This window comes from Myiozetetes cayanensis, unplaced genomic scaffold (genome assembly GCF_022539395.1).
Source record: "Myiozetetes cayanensis isolate MyiCay16 unplaced genomic scaffold, myiCay2020 scf21, whole genome shotgun sequence".
In the NCBI taxonomy this organism is placed as follows: domain Eukaryota; kingdom Metazoa; phylum Chordata; class Aves; order Passeriformes; family Tyrannidae; genus Myiozetetes; species Myiozetetes cayanensis.
Window position 1 is genome coordinate 13556281 of NW_026087423.1, and position 26236 is coordinate 13582516.

Here is a 26236-nt window from a genome sequence, read left to right on the forward strand (position 1 = left end):
GGTTTGTGGTCAGGTGTGGGCTCCTGGGCTCAGCATCCTCTCCTCGGTGCCGTTGGGTTCCGCTGCGTTGAGGAATCGGATTTTTCCTTTGTGGCTGCACTGATCCAGCAACCACCAGCAGGTGCTGTAGGTAAGGTACCGAGCTAGAACAAACACATTGTTTTTACAAATGACCTTTTACAGCTGTCAAAATGATTTCATTTCCAGCTTCTAACAGGTTGGGCAAACAGAAGCAGCGAGTCCTGCAGGTGAAAGGTTAACCTGGTAACAATGGGCAAGAAATATCACAGCCCTCAGCTGTTTAGGGTTTAAGCAGCATCTTGGAATATTCCACCCCTGAGGGTCTCTTCCTCAGTGTCATCACTGGGAAGGTCTCGGAGCAGCTGAGCCCAGCAATGGCAGAACCTCATGCTGGTGCGAGCTGACAGAGGGCATTTTTTAAAATGGGAATTTGTTTTGCAGTGTGGCCACTGACTGAGCTGGAGAGACAAAGGCAAGGACTAAAACTCTGGTGCTGCGTTCAGTGTGTGCATGCACAGCAATCACAGTGTCACTGTGAGATACCCTGTGACTGAGTCCTGCCTGAGCAGCCACACAGGGACTCAGCGCTGGCCGAGAGTGGCACCGCCCTGCCAGAGCTGGGGTCTCAGGGCTCTGCTGCTGCTCTGCTGGAGCTCTCTGGTGTCCCCTCGGTGGCAGAGCTGGGGTCTCAGGGCTCTGCTGCTGCTCTGCTGGAGCTCTCTGTGCTCTCTTGCCTGCATTTGGAGTTTGGCTCGGGGCTCAGAGCTCTGCAGTGGCTGGAGGAGGCCCGAGCTCCTGTACAGAGCTGTGGTGGTGCTTTGCTCCGTGGGCAGTGCTGGTGGAAGGATTGCCTGCAGGGGTGCTGTGATGCAGAGGGTGCTGCCTTTGACCTGTGGCACGAGCTGTGAGAATGTGCTGAGAGCTGCTCGTTGTTGTAGGGGAGTTCTTTCCCTTGGGAGCTTCCACTCCCATTGGCACTTTAAACACGAGCTCCAGACACAGACCTGGCTTGGGCAAGAAGAGGTGGTGTCTTCCAGCTGTAATAAGCTGATGTTGCAGTAACACTCAGTAGCTTTTTGGAATGTATTTGAATTAGGAGCTCCATTGTCTGCCTTTTGCTCCTCCCAGAATTCAAAGCGTGACTTTATTTTGAAAAGTCCTTCTTATCCCTGGGAGGTTTCACATTTATGTGTCAGTGACTCCAGATCATATCTGCTCAACTGACCAAAAGCCTTTTTTCTAATTGTCAGTCATGCAAACTGAGCCAGGCTTTTTTCTTTTCATCCCTTGCCACCAATAATTAAGAGCATTTCAAAAGTGTAGTGAAGTGGAAGAAGTTTTCTTACACATGGAATTCTGTAAATATTCTGATGGCACATGCACTGTTTGTTTTTACAGTTTGCCATGTGGGAGATCCTTTCTAATTAATTAAAATACCTTTTTATACTGTAAGGTGGTCTGTTATATTTGCCACATGTATTCACTGCTGCATCTTTTGCAGTATCCATGCTAACTCTACAGGTTCCCATCTTCCCTAATCTTCTTGACAGTCTCTTGGGCAGTAATTTTGGCCATTAACTAGCAGTAGAAATGTGTTTTTCTGATCCTCTCTTGTAAAGTGCAGAACAGTCCACCTGCTTAGCCTTACCCCTCCTTCCGCAGGCACCTGGGGCTGGTCTGTTCGTGGGTCTTGGTGTGAGCCCTGCAGTGACAGGAGTGTCTGCTGGGTGCAGAAACGAGAGGATTCTTCAGGGTTGTGACCTCAGGTGTACAGAAAAGCCTGGTCAGCTCTGTACCCAGGTTTCCCCTGTGCATGGCAGTAAATGGGCTCAGTGATTATTTTCTGTTTCTCCTGTGTGGTTGATCCTCTGCTCCTCTCCTTACTGGTGCCCTGGAGGTGGATTTTTGTAGCACCCAGGCCAGGGTAGGTACCAGGAGGGTGGGCTGTTAAGAGGAAGAAACTCCTAACAGGCCTGAAAGAATTCTTTCTGGGAAACATGAGAATGGTTATCCCTGATTTTCACTGTGATTTTCAGCTGTTGGATCTCTCCGTGGCTGTTTTGAGGCTGGAATTCCCAAGTGTAGTGCAGAATTCCTGGGAGACAATGGAAGTCACGTCCCTGCTCTATTGTTTTTTATATTTTATTTATAAATACAGCCACTGCTTTGTTAGATAATCACGGCAGGACGTGCTGGGGACTGCCACTGGACTGCTGCATTGTTCAGGTGAGTTGGAGACTTCAGATTTGGCTTTGTATCTTCTCCCTGAGAGCCCACACGATTCACGAGGTTTGACAGCACTGAGGTGACCCAGGGTGTGCAGGACCCACCTGGTAAAACCATTCTCTCTTGGCTTTATTTTTATACAGTGCCTTAAACATACACAGCACTTCAGAGTCAGCAGCTTGCCCTGCCCCCAAAAATCACATCCTATGTATATGCAATATAATGAGCAGGTAAACAGCATTTTCTCCAGGTCAAATGTTACGTAGTTTTGTATGCCTTTGGAAGGAGTCTGCTCCTTTTGTTACCTGTTTATTTTAATCTGTTTACTACTTCAGTGTTCCCCACATCTCCAAGGGCAGGTTACTAATTTTATTTGTTGGTATTTTGCAAAATTCTGGTTTGTTTTTCTCATCACTGCATGGGTCTTTCAGTGTGTGTGCTCTTTTCTCTCACACAGAGATTATTAACACTTGCAGTAAACATGCAAAGGAGTATGTGATGATACCACAGTAGGAGCCTTCACTGCATGGAGGTGCCATGATAGTAACTGAGCAAAATTGGGGCACCTGGAATGGTCTTTTTTTGCAACACGCCTGCTTTTTTCCACTCTTGATAACCATTAATGAGTTCAGCTTGGGGACACAAGTCTTCAGAAGTTGCAGTGTATTTCTCCACCTTACCCTGAGCCCAAAGTGTGGTGGTTCAAGTGTGAGCTCAAAATAACAGACTCTGTTGTTAGATGATGTTTTGGTCAAGGCATGCAATGTGCATCACCTTGGGTGTGCTGCATTATGTGAACAATGGCACAGAGCAGTTACTCTGCTCACTCCCACTCTTGGTTTCCACCTGGTCTAAAAAGATCTCCACTAACACTTGCTTTAATTACAGGCTTCAAAATAAAAGTAATTAAAAAACCCCACCAAAAATTAAAGCATGGACAAGTTAACCTGTGCAGTTGCATTTACATGATTTGAAACAAAGGCTGAGCATTGAGGGCTCACTTTATCCCAAAAACACAGCCTTCTCCACAGCATCTTCCACTTGCATGTATTCCAGATGGGATGGGTAGTTGGTGCACTGGAAACGGGGGCTGTTGCGGACGTAGGCCAGGAAATCTGGAGCTCCTGGGAAAATGACATTGTCAGCCAGAAGAACCGAGCCCTTCCTCAGCAGGTTGCATTCCTAGGAAGAAGAGAAATCACTTACAGAGGCTGTTAGGCCTGAGTGCAATGCCCTGTCGTGTCACACCGAGTGCCTGCACCCAAACCCAGGGCAGGGTGGGTCTGGAAGGGACAGGAGAGGAGAAGGTGAGTGATTCCAGGATCCCTTGTGCTCACAGACTGACTTTTACCATGACCAGTAGAACACAGAGATGCTGGTTCTGGGATGGCAGATCAAGCCCAGTGGAGGTGGGCAGTTTGTTCCTCAGCTTGGTTCCAGCTATCTCTACGTGATCAGTAAGGTGGCTTTGTTTTGGCTGTCATACCTGATGGTTAAAAACTTCTTTAATATGGCATTTAACTGCTGTAGTAGCTCTTCAGGTCACCAGAGAAACTAGCACACACCTGTGTGCTTTGGCCAGTCTCAGTCACACTCCAAAAGCATTAAGTGAATAAAAGATTTTTTTATGCTTGTTTTCCTTTGATTTTAAACAATTTCCTCTGATTTTGTTCAGGATCTGGGCATGAAGCAGGGTTTGCACACAATGAAGATCACTCTGACAACTTCCACAAGGCATAATTAACTTGCAATATTCATTTAAAGTGCAGTGTTTCTCCTCAGTAAACCTACAAACCTCATTTTTACTGGTATTTTTGTCTAGAAGTTGCTTATCTGAGCTTACCAGCTGTTTTAAAACCAAGTGTGCTGCTAATCAGGCTGGTTGTTCCCCTGTGGTTACAGGCAGCAGTTGTAGGCAGAACACGGGGTGTTCTCTGCAGTGGCAGCGTGAGGGAGCTGAGTTGATGTGTGTGCTGCAGGGGCTGCTCAGCTGCCTGGCCCTGCCTGAGCACCCTCAGCAGGGAGGAGTGGTTTGACACGTCCAGTGCCCTGCAGGCTGTTTGTGCTGCACAGCTTACAGAGGCCTACAAGAGACAACATGCTGCATTTTCCACTGGCCACCAGGACTGCAGATGCTCTTGGTGCCTGGCTTTTGCAGAAGTGCATGTCTGGGCCCCTGTCAGTGTCCATGTTCCATCTGAATGTTTTCTGTTCGTACTTCACTGCTCATACTGCCCCTCCTGCCAAAGGTGCACGCTGCAAGGTCTGAACATCTGAGAAAATGTGAGGATCTCTTCTTTGTCTTTCTGCTCTTAATTTTCCTGGGGTTTTTTTTGCAACTTTGTCTCTCAGTTGCATCAGAGTGACCCCTACCATGGAACTAAAGAGCCTGTTTATTTTGGCTGTGTTTCCAAGGCTAAGCTCTGATAAGGATGCCCTGGCTCTTCCCAGTGGAAAGAGTTCAGTCACCCTTACACAGGCAGTTTAAAAGGCAGCATTCTCTGAGTACAAAATAACTACAGGGAGGGAACATTTTCTGTAGCTACTGCTGTGTAAGTTCAGTACTGGCTGTTCATAACCCCACACAAATTTCAAACAGCTTTCTGGAGGACAGGGCTAAAACTAAAAACTGGGAGCCTGGATCGGAAAATAATGTTGTAGTCCACAAGGGGTCAGGAAGTACTTGGGAGGCTCAAAAACAGTGGATTTATTTATGAAGAAAATAATTGTAAAATGACACTTCCATACAAACAGGCAGTTGTAGGAAATGGTATCAGCCTGCAGCTCCTAAGGCAGGAGAGTGTCTGCATGTGTTGTGTTGATAGATAAAGGTGATGTGAATCTCAGTTATTTAACACCTGAAAATGCCTTCCTATGCAGAGGTCATGCAGTCTGCAGCTATCTCACCTGTCTCTGTGACTGTGGCTGCTCATGGTCCCTCATAAAGAGGAGAGGCCTCACAGACTCAAGGCATTTGCTACTTTACTTTTAGAACTGGAATTGTGCAAACTGACCTGGAGCAGGATGGTGTCTGGTCTGTATCTGTCTTTCCAGTGGTCCAGGAAGACAAAATCCAGAGTATCCACTTCATATTTTTTTTTCAGCTGGGGGATAATTTCCTCTGAAGGGCCTTCTAGGAGTTTAACCTGAAATACAAATCCATCTGATGAATTGTGAACCATTAAGAAAAAGCACATGCTTTTAGCTCATTTTAAATTGTGGCCAGACATCAGCAATCCTCTGTATAGCCTAATATTGTGTCAGCTGAATTATCTCAACAGAGTTAGATAAGGTGTACTTTTTTCCTTTTGACAAACCAACTCAGTTATGTTCCAGAATATGAATTTGGGTGTTTTGGAATCTTGTGGGTTTTTTTAAACAACAGCAGAAAAAGTGACCTGTTGTTTCTGTTGGATAATGTGTATCTTTACTGGGAACACAGGAATCTCCTGTTGAAAAATGTACTTTTTCTAGTTACATCTCAGTCAAATCTTACAGTCCAGGGGAAGCAAAAGATCCAGAGAACAGGTTAGTTCAGAATAAAGCTGGAGCCTGCCGTGTGGAAAACTGAGATGGCCAGGAGAGGGAGGAGGCAGCACAGAGGCTGCTGCATCTTCCTCCCAGGTTTACTGGTGTGAGGATGTTCACTGGGAGCAGCTGCTGCACGTGGACTTGTTAGGCAAGCACTGAGAGAGGAGCAGGAAAGTGGTAGGGAAATGTCTGGTTAATGACTCACAGCTGATCAGAGATTAAATCAGATGGGGGAAATGCAGTTTTAGATGTCAGTGGTGCTTCAGGTTCTCTTCAAAGAGCTAAGGAAAGCATTAGAAGGTCTCGTGGTGGGATTTGTTTTCTCTCGTGGTCTCAGCTCCACTGGAGTGAGTTGTCAGGCAAATAGGCAGGTTTTCTCAGGCATGAATCCCCAACCTGCTGCAGATCTCTGCCTTGGGATGAGATGGATTATAGACTGGAAATACCTGCATCTCAACCAACTGAACAGAGTCGAGAAACCTCCCTGCACAAAATTTAGATACCTATACATACATAGTGACCAGCTGGATTTGGGTAAATACTCCTCATTTGAAGTCCACGGCACATAGTTCAGCTGCTTCTTGTGAGCTTTTGTAACAAACCAGGCTATAGTTCAGTTTTCTGTAGGCAGCCTTGGCAGCAGTTTGAACCTTTCAGTTTTTATGGAGCAAAGCAGTGTTCTGGTCTGGGAGACAGCATGGGGAGCTGTGCACAGCTCAGGGGTGGAACCTGGCATGGAGCTGGTGAAGCTAAGAAAGACCTGTGAGTGCAAGAAAAAAAAGAACACAAATTCTAAGCAGTTTTGCTGCTGTGCTTACAGACAAAATGGTACTTGCCTTGTCCTGCACTCCAGCAAACTCAATCATCTGCCTGGCTATGGCAGCAAACTGGGGGTTGAACTCCACGGTGAGCAGACGAGCCCCTGCCTTCAGCAGCCGAGCGATCCGCACCGCTGAGTAGCCACAGTACGAGCCCAGCTCCAGGGCAACAGAGGGGTTCACCTCTTCCACTGTCTTGTCCAAGATTAAACCTGATTGCAATGGAAAGAGGTTAGCTTTTGACAGAGCCAAGCTGGGTCACACATTAGTGATGAGGAACTTACAAAATCCATGTACTCAGTTGCTCAGGACATCCAAAAATTAAGGCTTGATGTCATAAATTATAAACTGCATCCTTTGCAAACTGCCTTCTTTGTGGTCAAGTTGATCACAAAGTTGATATTTCAAGTTTTCAAAATTTTTTCAACTAAAAAAATACCTTAGTTTACAATAATAACAACAAACATTTCTGAGTAAAGAATTCCCTGATTTAAGTTATACTCCCAGAATGGAATTTATATAATTCCCTGAATTAACTAGTTTACAGTGTTAGAAGGGAAAATGCAGTGGTTTTTTCCAAGAATTTTTTGCAGAAACTGGCCATATTTGTGAAATGTATAACTCCTGAATTTTGGATGCTCATGGTTATTGCAAATGTTACATGCTGTAGTCTGGTACAAAATTTCTTATCCTAAATACTGATCTTTAAAGGAAAAAAGAAAAATCTGCTTACTGAGTTGCGAAATCTTTGGATTCACTGCATGATTGTGGGATGGAAAACATTAGTCAATTGTTGGCAACAAAAATGTTCCCACAAAGAAGTGACAGTGTACTACGTTGTGTCCTTCTGAAGAAAAGGATCTATGTGTGAGAAAACTATTTCCTCTTACTTGTGTGGCTAGAAACTAGATAACTAAACTGAAAAGTATTTGAAGGGATTTTACACTAAGCTGTGGATTTTTTCAATGTATGTATCCACTGCATTAAGTGATATTTTTCTGGGTGTTATTTGTTTATGAATATTGTTATGATGATGATGATGATGATGATGCAGCATCTTGAGGCCATGTGGTCACTCTTGAAATCTTAGAAACTAAAGATTCATTAACTTTAATGGCTCTTATCTGAGGAAAGGTCATCTTATCAGAGCAAAACTAGAGTGGAATTATTAAGAACATAATCACAAATATTCAAAGTTTGGAGCTTTAAGAATTCCTACTCAGCCATCACCTACTCTCCTGCTGCCTTGTACAATGAGGAGCTTTCAAAAACTGTACCCATGTCAGAGAAGCATTTTTATCACAATGCTTGGAGTTGTATTTCATTAGCTATGATAATCCCAGACTAAGCAAATTTCCCCTGCAATTCCCAGCAAGAGGAACTTTTGTTTCTAATTCATAAGGGAATGTGTTAACATTTTGCCATTATAGTTTTTTGAAAAGATTGCCACTTTTCCTGCAGCTAAGGAAAAAATTTTTTGTTCCCATATTTTCCTTTAGGAGGCAAGAACAAGATGATTTGCTTGCTAAATAGCAACAGTGTCTGACAGTTTATGGATTGGGAAGGGTTTCTTTCTTCAACAGAAACCTCTAACTTGTGCTTGCACACACAAAATTCATGGAGTTTAACATACTTTTTTTTTTTCAATTGACTACCTTGTTAAGGATCTGAAAGTACATAACATAATGAATTATGCCTTTAGGGGACCCTATATAGGAGCTGAGGTGTAACACAACCCTCGATTTTCCCTGTAAATTGTCACCCTCTGCTTACACACTTTGTGTGCACTACACAGAACCCAGATTTGGTCCTGTGACGACCTTCAGGATCCCCTGGTCCAAACCCTCCACCTGAGCAGGCAGCACTGCCCCCAGACCTGCTGTGACCCCAGGGCTGGGCGGCCTCCCTTGCAGCAGCAGCAGCAGATGGAAGTTACCATGGCAGTGCAGTGAGATGTCCTGTCCTGTGCTAGTCCTGAAGGACCTCGCAGGGGCTGCTCCCCCTGCAGTTACCTTTCTCATTGCCCACGTTCATGGCCCACTCTTTCTGGGAGCAGTATTTATCTATGGTGTCCACCACGCTCCGAGGGTCTCCTCGCACCGCGTTCTGCAGCACGAAATTCAAAATCCTCTGCTCCTTGCTCTGGTTCATGATGAAATTGGTCACTTTCTCCCGGATCATTTCATTCCAGATAATGGCAGCAGTGGCGTTTTTCCTGATGAGCACCACAAAGAGCAGCAGAACGAAAAGCAGGATGAAAACAGTAAACAAAGGGACTGAAGAGCTCTCCAGCATCTGGAAGGAAGGAGAAAAACAGCCCAGGGTTAAGGTGGCACGGGAGAGGACTATCCTGTTTGTAAATATTAAACTGAACAGCCCACAACCAGCCCTACTGGACAGGAACACAGGGAGTTTAATTATGGTTTTGTCTAGAGCAGCTGAAAAGGACTCTCTGTCCCTGGGTAATGGAGGGCGCTCCGTGGCACTCCCTTTAGACGCCACTTTCACAGGCAGTCAACAAGTAGCTTTATTTAATGCTCTGTCCCTTCCCCCACACAGCTGCTCGGTCCCAGCTCCAGGCATGCCACTGCAGAGGAGCTTCCCAGCATCAAATCTGCTCTGACTGGATTTCCAAGTGTTTAAAATCTTAAATTGGAGCCTGCATCTGATCCCGCTCCCCTCATTTTTCAGCACTGGGAAATTTCTAAGCTGGCCTTGGTAAGAAAACATGCATTTTGAGCAGTGTCAGCAGGCACTGTTAGGGGATGCTCTGTTTAAAGCAGCCTGCAGGTCCTGAGCCCTTGCCAGCACCTGCTCTGCACAGAACCTCAGCTTTGTGTCTCAGCAGGATGGGACCAGCCCCCTTCCTTCCAGAGCCTGCAGCACAGGTACCCAGGTGAACTCTTTACAGAACACAGGAGCCCTTTTCCCTCTTATAAAATCTTTGACATGAGCCATCATTCTGACACTTTTGGGGATAAAAAAAATATGCATTTCCTTTTATAAAGTGGAGATGCTTTCTCACTGGTTTTAAAAACATAAAGCTGGATCAGAGTAATTCTCAGGCTCATTAAACTGAAAGATATAACATGTCAGCCTGTGCAGTTCACACAATAAATCCCATCAAAGCCCCTTACTCTGATGGATTTCAGGCAAGCCAGTGGACAGGAGTCACAGTACAAAAGATCTGATAAAGAAGGGATTCTTAAAATTAAGCAATTGGTTTAGCCTTTGAGATGGTGCCAAACTAAGGGTTGGATTTGCCTGAGGACTCTGCATATGAAGCTTCTCTTGCTCAGCTCCAAACACACCTCATTTCTCGTGATGTGGCTTACAACACCTCCACTTTTCCACCCCTGCTTCCCACGGGCAGAGCCTGGGAGTTGTACCCTGGGAGGAGAGCCCAGGTTGGAATGTGCTTCAGTCAGTATTAGGATGAAGGAATGCCAAGTTCATTGGTTCTTGAAGTCTAATCAGGCATTTGAACACAGGTCTAAAGGATTCAGAACCAACTCCTTAACCTCAGCAGGAAGGATGTAGTTGCCCTGGTTTTTAAACTCTTATTTTTGAAGAACATGACACTCAACTCTTTCCAGCCTCTTTCCTGCTATTAAATCTCCTCTTCCATCTTGCTAAACATGGTGCACAGCTTCCACTGGCACTTGGTATTAATGTTCCACCGACCTGGAGTTCAGCAAAGCTGGAGCTAAACATCATCAAAAATATCGCCTAAGTTGGCCAAGACCAGAGGCAAAGAGGCTGTATGAGTCTCTGAAATATTCCCCCAAATGTTCTTGCTTACCTTCCCCAAAATTGTTCCAGAAAGAACCTAAATTTTGTGGATTGTCAGACCTCCGTTCTGTAGTGGGACTTGGCACATACACATGGGGAAAATCTGTCCCACTGATTTATTGAATCATCATGCAGAACACACTTTGACTTCAGAAGATGACTGAGTTTCCATGGAGATATATTCAAGACACAGTACAGCTGATGTTGTTCACCCATCCACTTATCTTAGTTGCAGAGCAAGTGTGATTTGTTTGGAGCAGTTAAAAGTCTATTTCTTTTGCTTTTAATTAGTCACCTTCAGTGCTTTCCTTGCAAAGTCTGACCTGAGCCATTTCCTTTCAGGGCTTGCCAGTGTCATCAGCACATGAAAATCTTGCTTCTTGGACTTTCTGAACTTTGTTTCCCAGCTAATATGAACCTGCTGCTTTGCCTCAGCAGGATCAGGAAGGCCTGGATGCCAGTTCTTCTTCTTTCCTTCTAGCAGGAGTAGTTCTACTGATGAGGCCCAATTGTCCTGCACCTCTCAGATGGGATTTCAGCTCTTTCTAGTTCTTCTACGTGAAAATGTTTGACATTATCTCTCCCCTGAGAACCTGGGCTGGGCTAGGAAAATACCATTACTTTAACATAAAATATCTCTCTATTTCATTTGTCTTCCCTTGACTTTCATGGCTGAGTTGACTGTATGGTTGTTGTTGATGGATTTGGATTACTGGCACGGGTGAGAGATAACTATTCTGAACTGCCATGAAGGGAGGGAGCCCAGGAACCATCTCCTGATGCCAGCAGGTGTCCAACCTTCCCACGTCTGGACAGGGCAGCTGTGAGCCCTGCATCCCCAGGGCTCACGTGTGGCAGGTCCCGCTGGCACTGAGTGCTGGCACTCAGAGCTGGTTCAGGCTCATGCCAGGCGTAACCCTCTGGTCACAGAGGATACTTTGGCATCCCTGAGCAGACCTTGCCACAGGCTGTCGCTTTGGCACTCAGATTGTGCCAGCCTGAAGGGGCTGCCCTTCAGAGATCTGTCAGACACCAAACCTGGCCGATAGCAGTGGGGTGAACGAGGTGGTTTGTCCTGGGGGAACAGGTTATTGATTAGCACTGACTCTAAGAGTGTTTGAGGAGAGTTCTCGAGCAGGGAGGGGCACCGTGCCTAGGCTGCCTCAGCCCCACTCCCTGCTCCTGCAGGAATGCCCAGACTTCTCTCTGTGCACCCTCTGAAGCTTTCCTTTTATACCTTAGCAAGAAGGAACGTGCTGGACAGTAAAATCCTGTTACCACTGCTTTGTTGACACCTCTTGTGAAACACGTTTGTCAAGAAGACAAAGAAATGCTGTAAATGTAAACTCAAATGTGTGTGATTTGGGGATGATCTCAGACCTGGATCTAAAATTAAGCAAGGAAGCAATTCAGCTTGGCCATTCCTATAGTCAGGTGCTCAAAGGGATCCATTGTTTGCATTGCCTCAGATCTTTGCACCTGAGTCCCACCTGAGTGCCCACCTGCCTCCACACATCCTCACAGGTAGCAACAACCTTTAGAGTACGTGCTGCTTTTTCTACTCCTGGACAAGTTCACTCATTTTTGCACTATCAAGGAATGCTTTTCATCTACTATAGGTTTCATTATTAATATTGCTGTATAACAGCCCAGCACCTTCATAAACCAGCTGCATGGCTTGTTCTTAGCAAAGCTCCTTTAGGAGGCAATTATCCTGAAAACCACTTACCAGAGAAGGTACCTTCTAAAACGAGCAAAACAGACATGTCTTGGGGTTTCTTTCTTTTAACACAGTTTTTTTCAAAGTTTGTCCATCTTAATTTCTGTTTTCTTAGGTGTGAAAATTAATTTAGTGACAGCAATAGACTGTAAAGGCAGACTGCCAAGAGCAGGATGCCTTGGTGATGGTCATGCACCCAGAGGGAAAAAAGACCAGTACCAAAACAGGTAATTGCTTTCATATTCTTAGCTGGAAAATATTTGATATGAAAATTAAGTGTGTAATTCAACCAATTTAAAACTACCACTACCTAGGAGACAGTCATGTTATGACAGCTTTAGAAAATGCAACTGTAATTTTAGCTTTAATGTGGATTCGTGGGACTCATTAAGTATGCAATAAAACTGAACTTGCACACAGTCAAGTTTCCCATAACCACTTATTACAAGGCAGCCACTCTTATTATTTAATGCCTGTACTGAGGTTCCAAATACACAGGTTAGCACTGCAACCTCTCCTGTGCTTTAGAAACACCATAATAAAGTGAGCCTTCTCTTTGAAAGCTGAAATTTGAAGTGGAAAATAGTAGGCAAATGAAAAATTCAGCAAGAGAATAAACAAAACTGGAGGGACAACGTTATGGAAAGGAATGAGTAACACGGAGCACTACATCTGGTTCTGAGAAGACAGAGTTTAAAAGAAAACATATTAAAATTTCATGCCCAAACCTGTCAAAGTACTGATGAGCCTTTCTAAAGCACTGAGTTATTTTCTTACACATCTGATCTTCCTCATTCTGGCAGGTTTCATAAGACCAAATGGTAGCTCAGCAGTTTCCCCCTGCTGCAAACCATAATCAAACAATCAGCATTTCGATGGCAGGACCTCTGGCTCAGCTTACAGAGATTTTTCCAAGAGAGCAGCAGACACAAAATGTGGGAATGTGCTGTCCCAGCTTACCTGCCTTTGTAAATAAAACACTGTAAGTCGCTCCAGTGGCTACAAAAGAAGCTCCCAGAGACTGGCTCAGACTCTGTTAACTGCCAAGTCAGGGGATTCGCTGTCCCCTTACTATTTATTATATGAGCTCCTGTTTTTCCAAAGCCATAAAAATGGACTATGATGAAGAGTAATTAACAAGATGTCAATCCCTGCAGATGCAAAAATGAGAGCTGACACATACTCACATACCTGGGAGGTTCAAAGTGGTTGGATAGGACACTTTTCTAATGAAAGTGAATCCTTCCAAGCCTAATTACAGAGCCTCTCATTACAATTTTAGCTTGGATAAACTGATACTGCTTTGCTTTGTACTGAAAATTAAACGTCCTCAAAACATTATCAAAAATATTTTTTCTACAAAGACAGTACATACATTAGACTGCTGTTCTCCAGGGCTGGAATGATCCCAAGTCAGGGGACTTAGGCTGGAGTCTCATTTTGGCAATGTTTTTCTGCCTTGCCTACATCTGTGCTGCCACAAGAGCAAGTTAAAGTTGTAAAGCTGTACTAATCTTTTTCAGAAAAGTCCCTGCTCTGCATATATGGATAACACCCGAGGAAAGGCAAAGTGATTTTATCTGCATTAACTAAAGAACACGATTTTGGGATACCAAGACAGCAAATGCCTGTGTGACATTATTATTCTTGAGTTTATAAACAACTGGGAAAAAGTGGAGACAAGCAGCGCTTCAGACACTTTCCTTAAGTGCTTTCAGCCTGCTGACAATTGAGGCCTTTGAGGAAAGATGATGTTACACCCAGTCCTGCTCTAATTTTCCCTGCATTTAATCTAAGTGCCAAGCACTGGCTGGTTGTTAAAGAGTTTATTAGGAGTCTCCAAGCGTTCAGACAGTACTTTAGCATTCTGAGGCTAAAGGGTTTAGAATCTAATTTTGACTTTATTAGCTCACATAACCTGGTGAATGGGGAGCACTTGGTAAATTTCTATCATTCAACCTTTTTTCCAAAAAGATTCTCTCTGCTGGTCTGGAGGAGAATAGAAATGGTCCACAATAGCGGAGTGCCTGGGGACAGCGGGTGTAACTCACTGCAGCCACTGCTGCTAAATCTGCAGAGACAAGAATGTTCAATTGCAAACAATTCTGGTCTTTTTTCTACACAGGCTGTACAAATCAATAGATTAACCCCCCCAGAGCTGTGTGTGAATGAGGTAGGTGTACCCCCTGTTTTTAGAAAAGGGTTTAAAAGGCTGAAATTCAAACTTTTTAAAAGCTTCTGCTGAAATGCTGCCTTTCAGTATCTCCTGCACATAAATATGCAGAGGATCTGCATACTAATAATGTTTGTGGAGCACTGTGCAAACAGTGCAGAGGAGTCAGCACATTTGTACACCTATTTTACCAACGTCCTGCCCTAGGCCAGAGGAGAGGCACTGGAGCTCCTGACTCTCAGCCCTGTGCTGTCTTGAATGAGGCAATCTCTGTTTTGTGGTATTTTGCTTTTCTTGATCTTTTCCCAGAGCCAGAAAGGCAGAGTATTTTGGTCAGAAAGTCTAAACTAACTTCTGCCAAACATATTGTATCCTGTTGCTGTAGGCAACACAATTCAACAGTTGCATAATTTAGTACTTTTAAAGGTCAAAGAAATATCTTTTTACCTCCTATTCTTTCATAAGTGTTTATGTATTTTCAAGTGAGTGCGACACTGTGAAGAATGATCAGCATATTGCCAAATGTGAGTATCTTGTATTTCAATGGAAACTTAGTCTGGGAGTTTGACATTCAGATTTTCCACTGACATCATGAAAACAATCTGAACATACTTTATATAATTTTTCACTAACTATTTCTTGCCTGAAATCTCGATTTTCCTCTTAGTTCTTTCTAAAATTACTACAATTTAGCTTCACTTCCATAACTACAAAAATTCTGTCCTCCAATAATGCAAAACTCTGGTGATTATTTCCTGCACCCCACAGCCTTTTATCTTTTCTTTTTCCTTCCTCTCAGGTGGAAATGAAACAAATACAGTTTTTTTCTCACTGAATGCAAGGAAAAGAACAGAAAAGCACCCTACTGCCTACTTGGGAGCCCCATCAACTAAGCTTCCCAAGGGTGTGTAAATCCATTCTCCCCAGAGATTTCAGTCAGCATAATTGCTCCCCACTTACAACTCCCTTCTCAGTAGCCATTCTCCTGGTGGTGGTTGGAGCTGTCACCCAGAGCAAAGGCTTTATGGAAGGGTTAGAAAGAGGAGCAGGGTTCAGAATGCACTGGTCACACAGAGAGGCCTCACCTCCACCCAACAGGCAGGTCCACAGCAATCTGCAGCGCTCTGGTCCGGACTGGCCTAGTGAACACCTGCAGGAGCGAAGCCAGACTGTGGGGGCAGAGAATTCTCCAAGGATAAGAAATGCACCTTACTGGGCCTTGAGCAAAGACAGCGTTCCAGGAACAGGATCCCTTCAGGTAGCCCTAGCAAGTGTTTGTTCCTGGCAGTCCTTACTCCCACTGGAGTGGGATGTGTTTGCACTCTTAGCAGAGTGTGAGGCCAGTGCAGCTCAGCAGACCTGTTCAAACCCCACCTGGGAGGCAGAGGACTGACAAGAGCAGAAAGTGCTCTGCCCTGACAGCACACGAGGAGCTGGTCTGTAAAAAGTTTTCATCCCAAATGGAGGTGGGGGGAAAGGGCTGGCAGAGCAAAGAGCAAAACGGCTGGTTGTCCTCATGAGCATCGACCGACAGGCCTATTTTCCAGTCTCTCTTTATATCACAGGGCTGAATCCTTAGTTAGTGTCCCAAATCCCCTCTGCATGCTCCTGCCCTGCTTCCAAGGCTACCAGCTAATCTAGTGTAAATCTGTCTCTCCCAGAACAGCTTTCTGCTGTCCACAAGCTGCTCTTCAGGCTGGGGGGCAGTGCATGACTGGAACTTGGTAGTGAGGACACCCACTGAGGGATCTGAAAGATTAGGAAGGAAATCTCTGCTGAAATGGTGGCTTATTTCTATGGAAATGAACAGCTCTAACAGGCCAGGCAGGGTGGCACCCAGCACAGCACAGCAGGTCACCAAAGCACCAGTGGAAAGAGGCAACCTGAGACACAGCAGGGTGGGAGACCTTGGTCTTAAATCCTGAGTGAATGCCCTGCCAGAAAAGTAGCTGGAATGGGCAAAGAGGGTCTCTTACTTTGGCTAGAAATTGCTTTCTGAGAAGTCTCTCCTGACAGAGCTTTAGGATAGCCTCACACATTGAGATCTTGTTTCAAGGACTGCTGCCAAAATTATGTTTTTTCAGAAAATTCCCAGTCAGTTCTAATTCCACTGATCCTGAAGGAATGCTGAAAGAAAACAGTATGAGACTGGCAGAGATTCACCTCATACCAGATGCAGGCTGCTAAGAAATATTGCTAAACTTGAGCAGCAAGTAAATTCTTTGCAGTGTTAATATGGTCAAACTCTTTTTCCACCAATGCAAACTAAAGCTATAAATCAGGAAATTTTCCTTTTGCATTTAAATCCTGCAATGCTGTGAAATCCAAGTGGTTCTGAACCTGAGGGCTTTGTTAGAGAAGTCCATGGCTGAGTAAGCAGAAAAAAGGAAGCTTAAGTGCAAAGACAAAGTCAAGGTTGTTTATGGAGCTCACTGGTATGACATGTGGTTGACATTATTGGTAAATATCAGTTTGTTTTTAAAGGATAGAAGGTAAAAAATACCTATTAGGGGCATCAGGATACTCTATAAGCAGCAACAGGGCTAGCAAGCAAAAGTACTGCTTTTTGTCTCTTCTTCACGCACATTTTGCAGTAGCAGAACTCCCTCTTGAGAAGGAAAACCCCCTTAAAATACATTTGCAGCAAAACATTTATAAAAGCAGCTATTCAGACAAATGTGACTGAACTGAAGCTTGACTTGCATTCAGCTTTTTCTTGAATACAAATGAGTACCAAATTCCAGCATACTTACAGCCATGAATTACAGTTTCAGTTTAGCTGGGGTTATCTCCTCTCACTGCTTTCAGCTGTCCAGGTTCACAGTACAGCACAAATGCATTACCCACAAACATGTCCTACTCTCTCTCTGTGAAAGCTGTTGCTGCCCACGGACTGGCTTCCTGACAGTGAGTGCCACTCAGAAGGTGGCAAACACCACTTCTTTCGTGTGCACCGCTGTTTAAAACAGTGACACCAGCCAAGACCACCGATCCTGTCAAGCCTGAGAAAGAAGAAAACACAAATATGTACCTTTCTGAGTCCAGCAGAAGCTGTTCCCTCCGCTCTTTTGCTGGGCTGCTCTCCTGTGGGTTTTGCAGAATAAGAGTCCAAGAGCCTGCAGTATTCAGTCACATTCGATCACATCACAGGAATAGCTTATCAGTTCTGTTACACAGACTCTAAAAGGAGCAGTGTCCTTTTCCCCAGTTCCTCCTTTCACAGATTTCTGCAGTCCTTAAAGGTGCTCGGTGCTCTAATAACCGTAGAGAAAGCTATTCATCTCCCCCCTAACGACAGTGCTCTGGTTACTTAGTTACAGCACAGTGACTGCTGACAAAGTCAGGTGTGAGCCAAAGCTGCGCTCAGTGTAACTGCTCGGTGTTCAGTCAAGCAACTCCAGGAATGAATTTGGCCCAGGGGATTTAGTTCTTTTTTCAGCTCAGGCATGGCATGCTACAGCCAGAGCAGAATTGTAGGAACAAGACCTAGACCTGGGTTAAATATAGTGCTGCTGGAGGCAGGGGAGGTATGTAAAGCAAATTGCTTAATAGCAACTGCTGGAGGAGGTGCAATCAATACATTATAAACAGTACATCTGAATTTCTATAGCGTCTGGTTGGGAAATTATTCTGCTACAAACAGCTCTAAGATAAAAGAAAAGGCTTATTCTGGTAAATCTTGTTCTTGGCTTGTCTGTTTTGTTTCCTTCCAGGTGGAAACAGTATAATCCAGCTGCAGTTAAATTGCACCATCGAAGAAAGTGGTAAGGAAAACAAAAACCCAAACACAATGTGGTAGTAGTTCTCTCCTGTACTCTCACTGCAAAGCTCAGACCTAGTCAGCAAGTGTTTGAGGCTCTAGCCCAGAAACTTTTTTAAGACTTGAAGAATGGGTTTTTTATCACATGTGGCAGAAACAGGAGCTGAAGATCTGAGAACAGACTTTGCCACAGGATAGGGGAGGGCCTTGAAGGAAGTGGGGACTAACTGGGAGCATGACAAGAGAAAACCAAAAAATGTTAAGTGGATGAATTGAATAAAGAATTGTAGAGAAGACATAGGCGAGGATTGAAGTGTTTTTAGTAACTCTGAACCAAACATAACTAAGACCCTGCAACACAGCCCAGTACCCAAGGCCCATACAGAACAACTTGGAAGTACCCCTTCCATGTATAATAGAGCTTTAGCTCAACAAATATTCTCTTATAATCCAGACATCGAGCAGACAAAGCATGAAACAAGCAGTGCAGCACTCCAGCTTCACTGACTGTAATTTCCTGTCCAGTCAAAAGCTGGTTGTGTCTGCACAGTCCCTCGTGGCACCCACAATTCCAGCTAATACAGAACTGATTTTACTGCTGAGCTGTGGAGAAGAGAGTTTGAAACAGTAAAACAGTCTAAGCACTGACCTTGTGTAAGTATGCAGCTATTCTTTGGAGGTGTCCTTGCAGTTAACTACAGCTAATTGTGAACTGGTGGGTGGTGTCAGCCCAGCTTCTGCTTAGGAGCATAAATTAGTGCCAAGACTTCCCAGATTGAGCAATGGCCCATGACGACACTTTAAAAAGACTTCTAATTTCCAGCTGAATTATATTCTTCAGGCTGGAAGCATGGGAGGAGCAAACTTGCTTCTGCCTGCCCACAATTGTTTACTTGTATGATAAAAGCTACGCCTGCAAGTAACCCTTGCTGTTGTCTAGATATTTCATCAGACAAGTAAAAATGGAGAATGGCAATAACTGCAAATTACACAAAGCCAGAGGTTCAGCTGGTTAGACCACCCAAACTGTGTTTCCATAAATTGCTTCCATGTAAATAGAAAGTTGAAATCTTGTAATATATTATTATGGGATTTTTTTTTTCTCCAAGACAAGTTTCTTTGGTAAGCTGTTAGACATTGGTTTATGCCTTTTTTTAGTTCACCTGTTTACTCAGTACAGGGTCTATTTAAGGACAGGTATTTTTGCAGGTTTTAATTAACATACTAACAATGCTACAAACTCCAGAGTTTATACACTATTCAAGTGACTTATCCATGTCTAGAGAGTAAAAATTTACCCTGGTATCAATAGATGCAGGTTAGAGAACTGTTGAGAGCTATAAATGTATTGGTGTAACACAATTTTCACATCAGGCCAAGATCTTAAAAGATGGATTTGGTGCTGCAGAACGTCAGGATGCTGGATTCCCAGGGCTCATCCATGGGAAGATGCAGAACCGGGATGCATTAGCTTGGGAGCCCCGTGCCGTGAATGGCAGCAGGTCAGGACACCTCAGGCTGACTCACGGGCAGCTGACAGAGCTTAGCTCTGATGTGGTGCACAGACCTGAGCAGACTTGCTCCGCTGCAGAGCTCCCAGCTGCAGCCACGGGACAAGGTGGCAGTGCTACTGCCACTGCTGTGCACAGCACCCAGCTCTCCCCAGTAAATCCCTGCCTGGCACAGCAACAAACGGCATTCCCTGCCTCTAATAATCCTGGCCAAAGACTGCTTTTTAAAAGCCTAAACAAAGGCAGACAGGAGAGCTAGCACATTATGATAAACCCGCAGATCACGTGAAACACTGAGTGGAAGAAAATTCTTTTGAGTTTGCATTTTCAGAATAGCAGGAGGGATTTTCTTTTATGGGAATTTGCTGTTTTTTACAGCCAAATTAGTTTCTCTTGCTGAGAAACATGCAAAAGAGAAAGGAAGCACCACTTATGTCTGAATCAGCTAACTGCCTGGCCATATCGAAAACAGGAAACAGCTACAGGAGAAGAGAGATGAGCAGAAAGTTGTGCTCTAAATTTGAGCAGATAATAGGAGTGCTTGGACTATTTTGTGTTTACTGTGCATCTTACAAGGCCAACGTGCAGACTGAAAAACACTTTCAGCTTTCAAAGACTTTATAACTACTCACAAAAACCCTGAAGCAGCTAAGTCTACCCCATGCCTGTCTTTTCCCCCCTTGCTTTACTTGGTAATATATGTTGAAGCATTTGAATGAAGTCAAGAACTGGTGTTCCTTGAGGCTTCATCTGTTTCTGCTGGTTCTTTCCCTTACTTAAAATCAATTAGTTGTTCAGGACAAACTATGAACAGAAGATCTGTCTTAAGGAGGGAAGGAATAAAATGGCATAGATTAAATTCTGAACAACAATGGCTCATCCTCTCAGACAAATGTATGGAAATAATAAAAAAAGCAAAAGCAAACAAGGGGGAAAATAGCAACACAGCTGAAATGTTCAACTATTGCTGCTGGTTAATGAACTCAGGCACAAATGCTTGCAGCAGAGGAAACACCATTAGCTGAAGGATGTATTCTTTATAACAAGATGCCCTTTGGGGCACTTAGAACACCAACCCTTCTAATACATGCTTTTAGAATGACATTTTTAAATGGAATTTAAATTAAATTAAATTAATTTCTCTGGTGCCTATACTTTTCTTACCTCAATGTAGTTGTTTTAGATAAATTTATAGACCCTACATAAACAAATTATTAGTTAACTGAGTAATTAATTTGTCCCATCTTAACAAAATGTTAAAAACTTTGCAGACTCCACATGGAAATCCAATTTCTCCACCTCAGTCTCATAAACCAAAATTAGCCATTTTCTTCCCTTATCTGTTTGACTTTTAACTCTCCTAAAGACTGATTTGTCAAAGCTCTTAAAAACAAATACCAAAAATGCAGCAAATTACAGCAGAATTGGACTGTAAGCAAACAGCCACAGATTCCTTCATGCCAAGGCAAAGCAATACTGGAGAATTCTTGCTCCACCAAGCTTTTTGTAGCCCTGGGATATGGTTCTCTCAGGTGCCAGGGACTGTGTCACTATTCCCACTTCTGCATTCCCCTTCTGCCATGCCTTCCTTCCGCAGGCTTTCCTTCCCCATTGCTAAGGACACTGCACACCAGCGGAGGAAAACAAGGGTGCAGAAAGAAATCAAACAGCACATGCAGTTAATCAGGAGAGATGGTAAGAAACCAAACATCCTACCTCCCACAGAGACCGCCGAGTCCACCCCTGCTCCAGTACAGCTTACTGGCTCCACTGTCAATTATTAATTAGGTCATGCCACAAAATGCAGCCTCTCAGAGAATCAATTCCCCACCCCAGCCACTAAAAAGGAAACAATGTGATGACTTCCAAAGACTTTATCTACCTGACACCTCTCGCTTCCTCCAGCCTGCCAAGCTGCTGATCCGGGAACTTAACACAGAAAGGAAACCACGCCAGAAAAACAGGAGAGACGAGAAGATGTGCTTGAAAAGTCAACATTTCTAAAAAGCTTGGTTAAAAAAAAGTATTTAGTCTTGGTCATCTTCATGAGGAAGAATTTAAGTGAGCCATGGATAAAAGTAAGTAAAAGTATTTCATACAAAGGAAAAAAAACATACAGAATTCCAGGTTGTCTCTACAACAAGTTCAAAAGGAGAAAGTTTGCCTGTTACCAAAACCAATTCATGACTTACAAAGCATCTTTTCTTGTCGAATGGATTTATATACATTTCTAAATCAGGATGTTTCCTTCACCCTTTTAATACCACACTGTTTAAAGTACAGTGAATAAACATCTCCCCCTGGAAATAAACCAAACCACATCTAATGTATAAGTTAATTTATGACTTTAAATATGAATAGCTAAAACTGAAAAAAAATCTGTGGAAATATGATGTTAAATCTGATAGCTATCTTGCAAGAAGTTTTTTTAATCTCGGGTTTTGAAAGTATATTCTTTCACTGGAGAAACACAAGGCTTGATATAAACAATTCCTGATACTAGAATGTATTTGCCACTAAGGGACTTAATGCTTTTTTTCTTGGAAGAAATTAATATATATATATGTATGTAAAAATAATGTATCACTAATTACCTAATCAACATAATGCTAACCACAAAAGAATTAAAACAGGAGGAGGAAGCCATAGGAGCTGAGCCAAAGACACATTAGAAACCACCTCTGATAACCAGCATCCATCTCTGGTCCCTGATCAAGATGTTGGAAGTGCAGTACAGACACACCTGCTCAGAGCTGACAGCAGCAAGTGGCAGGGGCTACTGCTCTGCCCGATGGTGTCACCAGGAGCACAGCCCACTCCTGCTCTGCCCGATGGTGTCACCAGGATGGTGTCACCCACTCCTCATCGCTGCTCTTTGCCTCCATCGGCCTCAAGGATGGAACTTGTGAGGATGAGCAAGGACGAGTGGAATGACCCCACGCAGACTTTGTGCTCTGCCCTGCAGCCTGTGGAACTGCACTGTGCTTTCTCTCCAGCTGTGGGTACGGCCAGAGGGCTGGTGACACCCACTGCACACGGTCTGACAGTGGCACTACGGACACCTGTGGCTCCCAGATGACTGAAGAAGGATGCCAAGGGAAAGCAACTGACTGGCTCTCAACTGACACAGAAAAGTGTGTGTTGATATGTTTGGGAACACACACTTCTAAAAGAAACTACAATCTCACCAGGGCTGTGAAGGCTGTGGTTCCCTTAGACTCTGAGCTCTAAAACCATGAAAGCAACGCCAGTGTACAATGGGGCTGTTTCGATGGGCACTTGGCCAAGATCCTACCCTTCAAAGAGTTTAGAAGCTTTACTCTAAATTTATCATCACTTCTTTCCTAAATTGCCACTTCAGGTGCTGTTCAAAGATAATGGTTTCTATCAACAGCTTTCACAGGATCATCAAGGTTGAAAGAGACCTTCAGGATCATCTAGTCCCTCCTCAACCCAGCACCCCCATAATCACCCCTAAACCACGTTCCTAAGTGCCACATCCAGACACCTCTTGAACATTTCCACAGACAGTGACACCATCTCCCCCCTGAGCAGCTTATTCCATTGCCTGGCACTCTTTCAATGAAAGTTTTTACTCTCATATCTAATCTGAACCTCCCTCAGTGCAATTTAAGGCAATTTCCTCTCATCCTTTCACTTGAGACACAGAAGAGGCCAACCCCACCTGCCTTTCATTTTTCAATTTAGTTTCGCTTTGCTTTGCTACATTTGAGGCCTTTCCTTCTTAGCAAAACACCACAGTGCTGCAGGGACTTTTCTTCATATAAACTTGGTTTGTGTTTGTGGAGATTTAATTCCACCCTTGATCCGACTTGTCAGAACTAAATTTGTGTGAAGAGCATATGCTCAACAGTGCCTGTTTCAATTCAGAACAGAGGCTAAAATGAAAAGCTGAAAACACCTTTGCATGCATGTACCTGAAAAGCATAAAAGATTAGTGTCTGAATATGCTTTAGGTTTCTTTAATTCAAAGGCCCCTCAGTACACTCTAGGCATGTCTTTCTAATGCTGTTTTAGTGGGTAAGAGTGTTTCTTGTGATTTATTGATCTGTGCTGCAGGAGGTAAGAGTCTGCCTTTGGTTTTCTTGTGTTTGGGGCTTTTTTAACAGCGGTGATACTGGAGAAAGTCATCAATCCACTTACTAAAGGGATAGAAATTCCCATTTCAAGTATTTTCAAACACTGACAGAGTGAACAAAAATTATCAGGCTGTGATGGAGATTATTTCAGATCTACAAAACTTTCTATTGTGTATTTTAATTTTCTGCCATTTCTCCTCAGCTGTGGAGCAGAGGATTGGTGGTGTCTGAAACAAAATGGTTGGATGCTGCCCTCTTGTGAGCCGGGCTCCTGCTCCACAGACTGAACCTAAGCGACTTCCTAAAGCCTTTTTTTCTGTAGAAACAGTGGCCGGTTCTGTTGTCCCCAGCTCCGACCCGGCTGTGGTGGCGTTTAGCAGGTCCCACCACCCCTGCAGCAGTGGGCAGGGTCCGCACTGTGCTGAAGGCCAACAGCCCGCGGCCTCCCGACACAAACCTGCTTTTGTTTCGATCAGTGCCTGCTCTGAGGCCTCTGACTGGGGCTGCCGGAGGCATCGCAGGCACTAACAGAGCCCTGCGGAGCGGCTCTGCCGGGCTGATCGGCAGCTGCCCTGCGGCTCAGGGACAGGAGAGGCTGCCGGGGCTCTGACGGCTCCTCCCGTGCCGGTGTCTGTCCCGCAGTCCCAAGGTGTTGGAGCCGCGGGTGCCCTGCCTCACATCGCTCCCGCCTCAGGCGCTGAGGGAGCCGCTCCTCCGGCCCCGACCTGCCTGGAGTCTTTCCCAAAGAGCCTTCCCCGAACCCCTGCTGCTGCAGCAGCACCTGGGGGGAAGCCTGTCAAGCAAACTGCGCTGGGTTGTTCTCCCTCCCAAAGGTCTGATTTTAACGCAAACGCGCTCGTACAGCGCCAGATCCGCGCCCGCCCTCCCCAGCGCCGCGAGGGCTCGGGCCGAGCGCTGCCCCGGCCGGCTCAGGCGCGGCGCGGGCAGCCCGCGGGTCCTGCGGGGCGGCGCGGGGCGGCATGGCGGGGCCGTGCGCCATGGCGGCGCTGCGGGCCCGGCGCGGGGCTGTGCGGGGGCTGTGCCGCTCGCTCTCAGGTACGCGGGGCCGTGCGGGGGCTGTGCCGCTCGCTCTCGGGTACGCGGGGCCGTGCGGGGGCTGTGCCGCTCGCTCTCAGGTACGCGGGGCCGTGCGGGGGCTGTGCCGGGGCTGTGCCGCTCGCTGCGGCCGCTCTCAGGTACGCGCTGCCCGCGGAGGGTCCCCCGAGCCCTTCCCACCGCCCGCCGTGGGGTCCGCGCCGCTCCCCGCTGTCCCCTCCGTGAGGCGGGGTCGGTGCCTCCCCCGTGAGGGCGCTGGGAGCCGCCGCGGTGCCTGTGCCGGGGCCCATCCCTCGCTGAGGGTCAGCGGCCCCCCGTGAGGGCTGTGCAGCGGGACGGGGCTGCCCGAGCAGCCGAGGCCGGCGGTACCGCCCTTGCCGGCCCGCGGTCGGGGCCGGGCGCTCGCTGCCCGCCCTGCTGGTGACAGCCCCGCAGCAGGAGCCGTGCTGGGCCCTCATGGCTCACCTGCGGCTTCTCCGCCGCCTCGCACCGCGCCGGACGCGGGGCTGCTCCGCGGGGAGCCCGGGGTGTGGCAGGACCGGCTTCCCTCACACCGCCCTGGCCGGCACGCCCGGGCCTCGAGGCCGACAAACCTCTGTCAGGGCCCTCTGCTGTGCTACTGAGACCTGGCGGATCCCGGCCGCCACTGTCTCCTTATGCAGGAAGAGCTTCTGGAGACAGGGTGTAAAAATCTATTTTCCTGCTTTGTTTGAGCTGCTCTGTTTTCCATATTTCATTCACAAAACCAGACCAGATAGTTTAGTGAAGAAACACGGTGCCACAGTACAACCAAGAAAACCCAAATCAGCAAAAATCAATTGTAAAAAGCAGCGTGCTCTTTGATATTGCCCTTACATACCTCTCCCATCTGCCTTGTCTCTTCTGTCTTCACATCCTCTTCACAGGAAAGAATGAGTATGATCTTCTGGTCATTGGTGGAGGGTCTGGAGGCCTTGCTTGTGCAAAAGAAGGTCTGTATGTATAAATAATTTGGTTTAGCTTCAGTGATGTTTAAGGAAGCTAAGGGGAGTGTTACAGATAATGCTAAAGCTTTTTAAGAAACACAGTATACTTCAGTACCTGCACATTAATCATTAACTCAGCTCCATTCAGTAAATCTGCAAATGAATTCACACCCTGAGGTGGGGTGATCTTGTTTGGCTTTCTTGTTAACCTTTTAAAAAATATTTCTTCATTTGTCATGGGAAAATGTAACAAGCTTTCATTTCACTGTTGTTGTAAAATGCTCCAAGTAATAGATACTGTAAGGATTTCTAATGATACCATTTCTCATTTATGTGTTAAAACAACAATCCCTTCAGGCTGTTTCCAAGGACTGTTTAACTGCTGTAGAGAACCTTGGCCCTTTGCAGCTCAGTGTAACATGTTCAACAGCCCACAGTGTTCTTGAACCTCTCATTTGAGGTCAGGTTGCATTTTTAGGGTCGGTGGAAGCTGGAGATTCTACTCTGGGTTATTAAGTGTCTTCTGGAGAATTTGCTGACCACATAGGCTGGTAGGGTCCCTG

The 26236-nt window shown here is 45.4% G+C and overlaps 2 protein-coding genes across 12 annotated transcripts in view; one reads left to right on the top strand and one right to left on the bottom strand.

Moving 5' to 3' along the window:
• Positions 1-2147: 2147 nt before the first annotated feature.
• On the bottom strand, positions 2148-25691 carry COMT (catechol-O-methyltransferase). 6 transcript variants are annotated; one of them, XM_050318083.1, is made up of 6 exons: positions 18691-18810; positions 17035-17283; positions 8609-8891; positions 6615-6808; positions 5262-5393; positions 2148-3429 (listed from the first exon to the last, which is right to left on the bottom strand). In XM_050318083.1, exons 2-6 carry the CDS (start codon positions 17038-17040, stop codon positions 3250-3252), a joined length of 795 nt encoding a protein of 264 aa, XP_050174040.1. In that variant the 5' UTR covers positions 17041-17283; positions 18691-18810; the 3' UTR covers positions 2148-3249. The 6 variants fall into 6 exon arrangements, with proteins under 6 accessions (XP_050174040.1, XP_050174039.1, XP_050174044.1 ...); XM_050318082.1 differs by lacking the exons at positions 17035-17283; positions 18691-18810 and adding an exon at positions 25568-25691; XM_050318087.1 differs by lacking the exons at positions 17035-17283; positions 18691-18810 and adding an exon at positions 25174-25293.
• The window catches only part of TXNRD2 (thioredoxin reductase 2), a 41971-nt gene continuing 40353 nt past the window's right edge, over positions 24619-26236 (top strand). For 4 of the 6 annotated variants that reach the window (XM_050318017.1, XM_050318016.1, XM_050318018.1 and 1 more), the window contains exons 1-2: positions 24619-24708; positions 25614-25679. In XM_050318017.1, the coding sequence (XP_050173974.1) occupies positions 24633-24708; positions 25614-25679 (142 nt within the window). In that variant the 5' untranslated portion in view covers positions 24619-24632. The other 2 variants (XM_050318020.1, XM_050318021.1) reach the window with 2 other exon arrangements.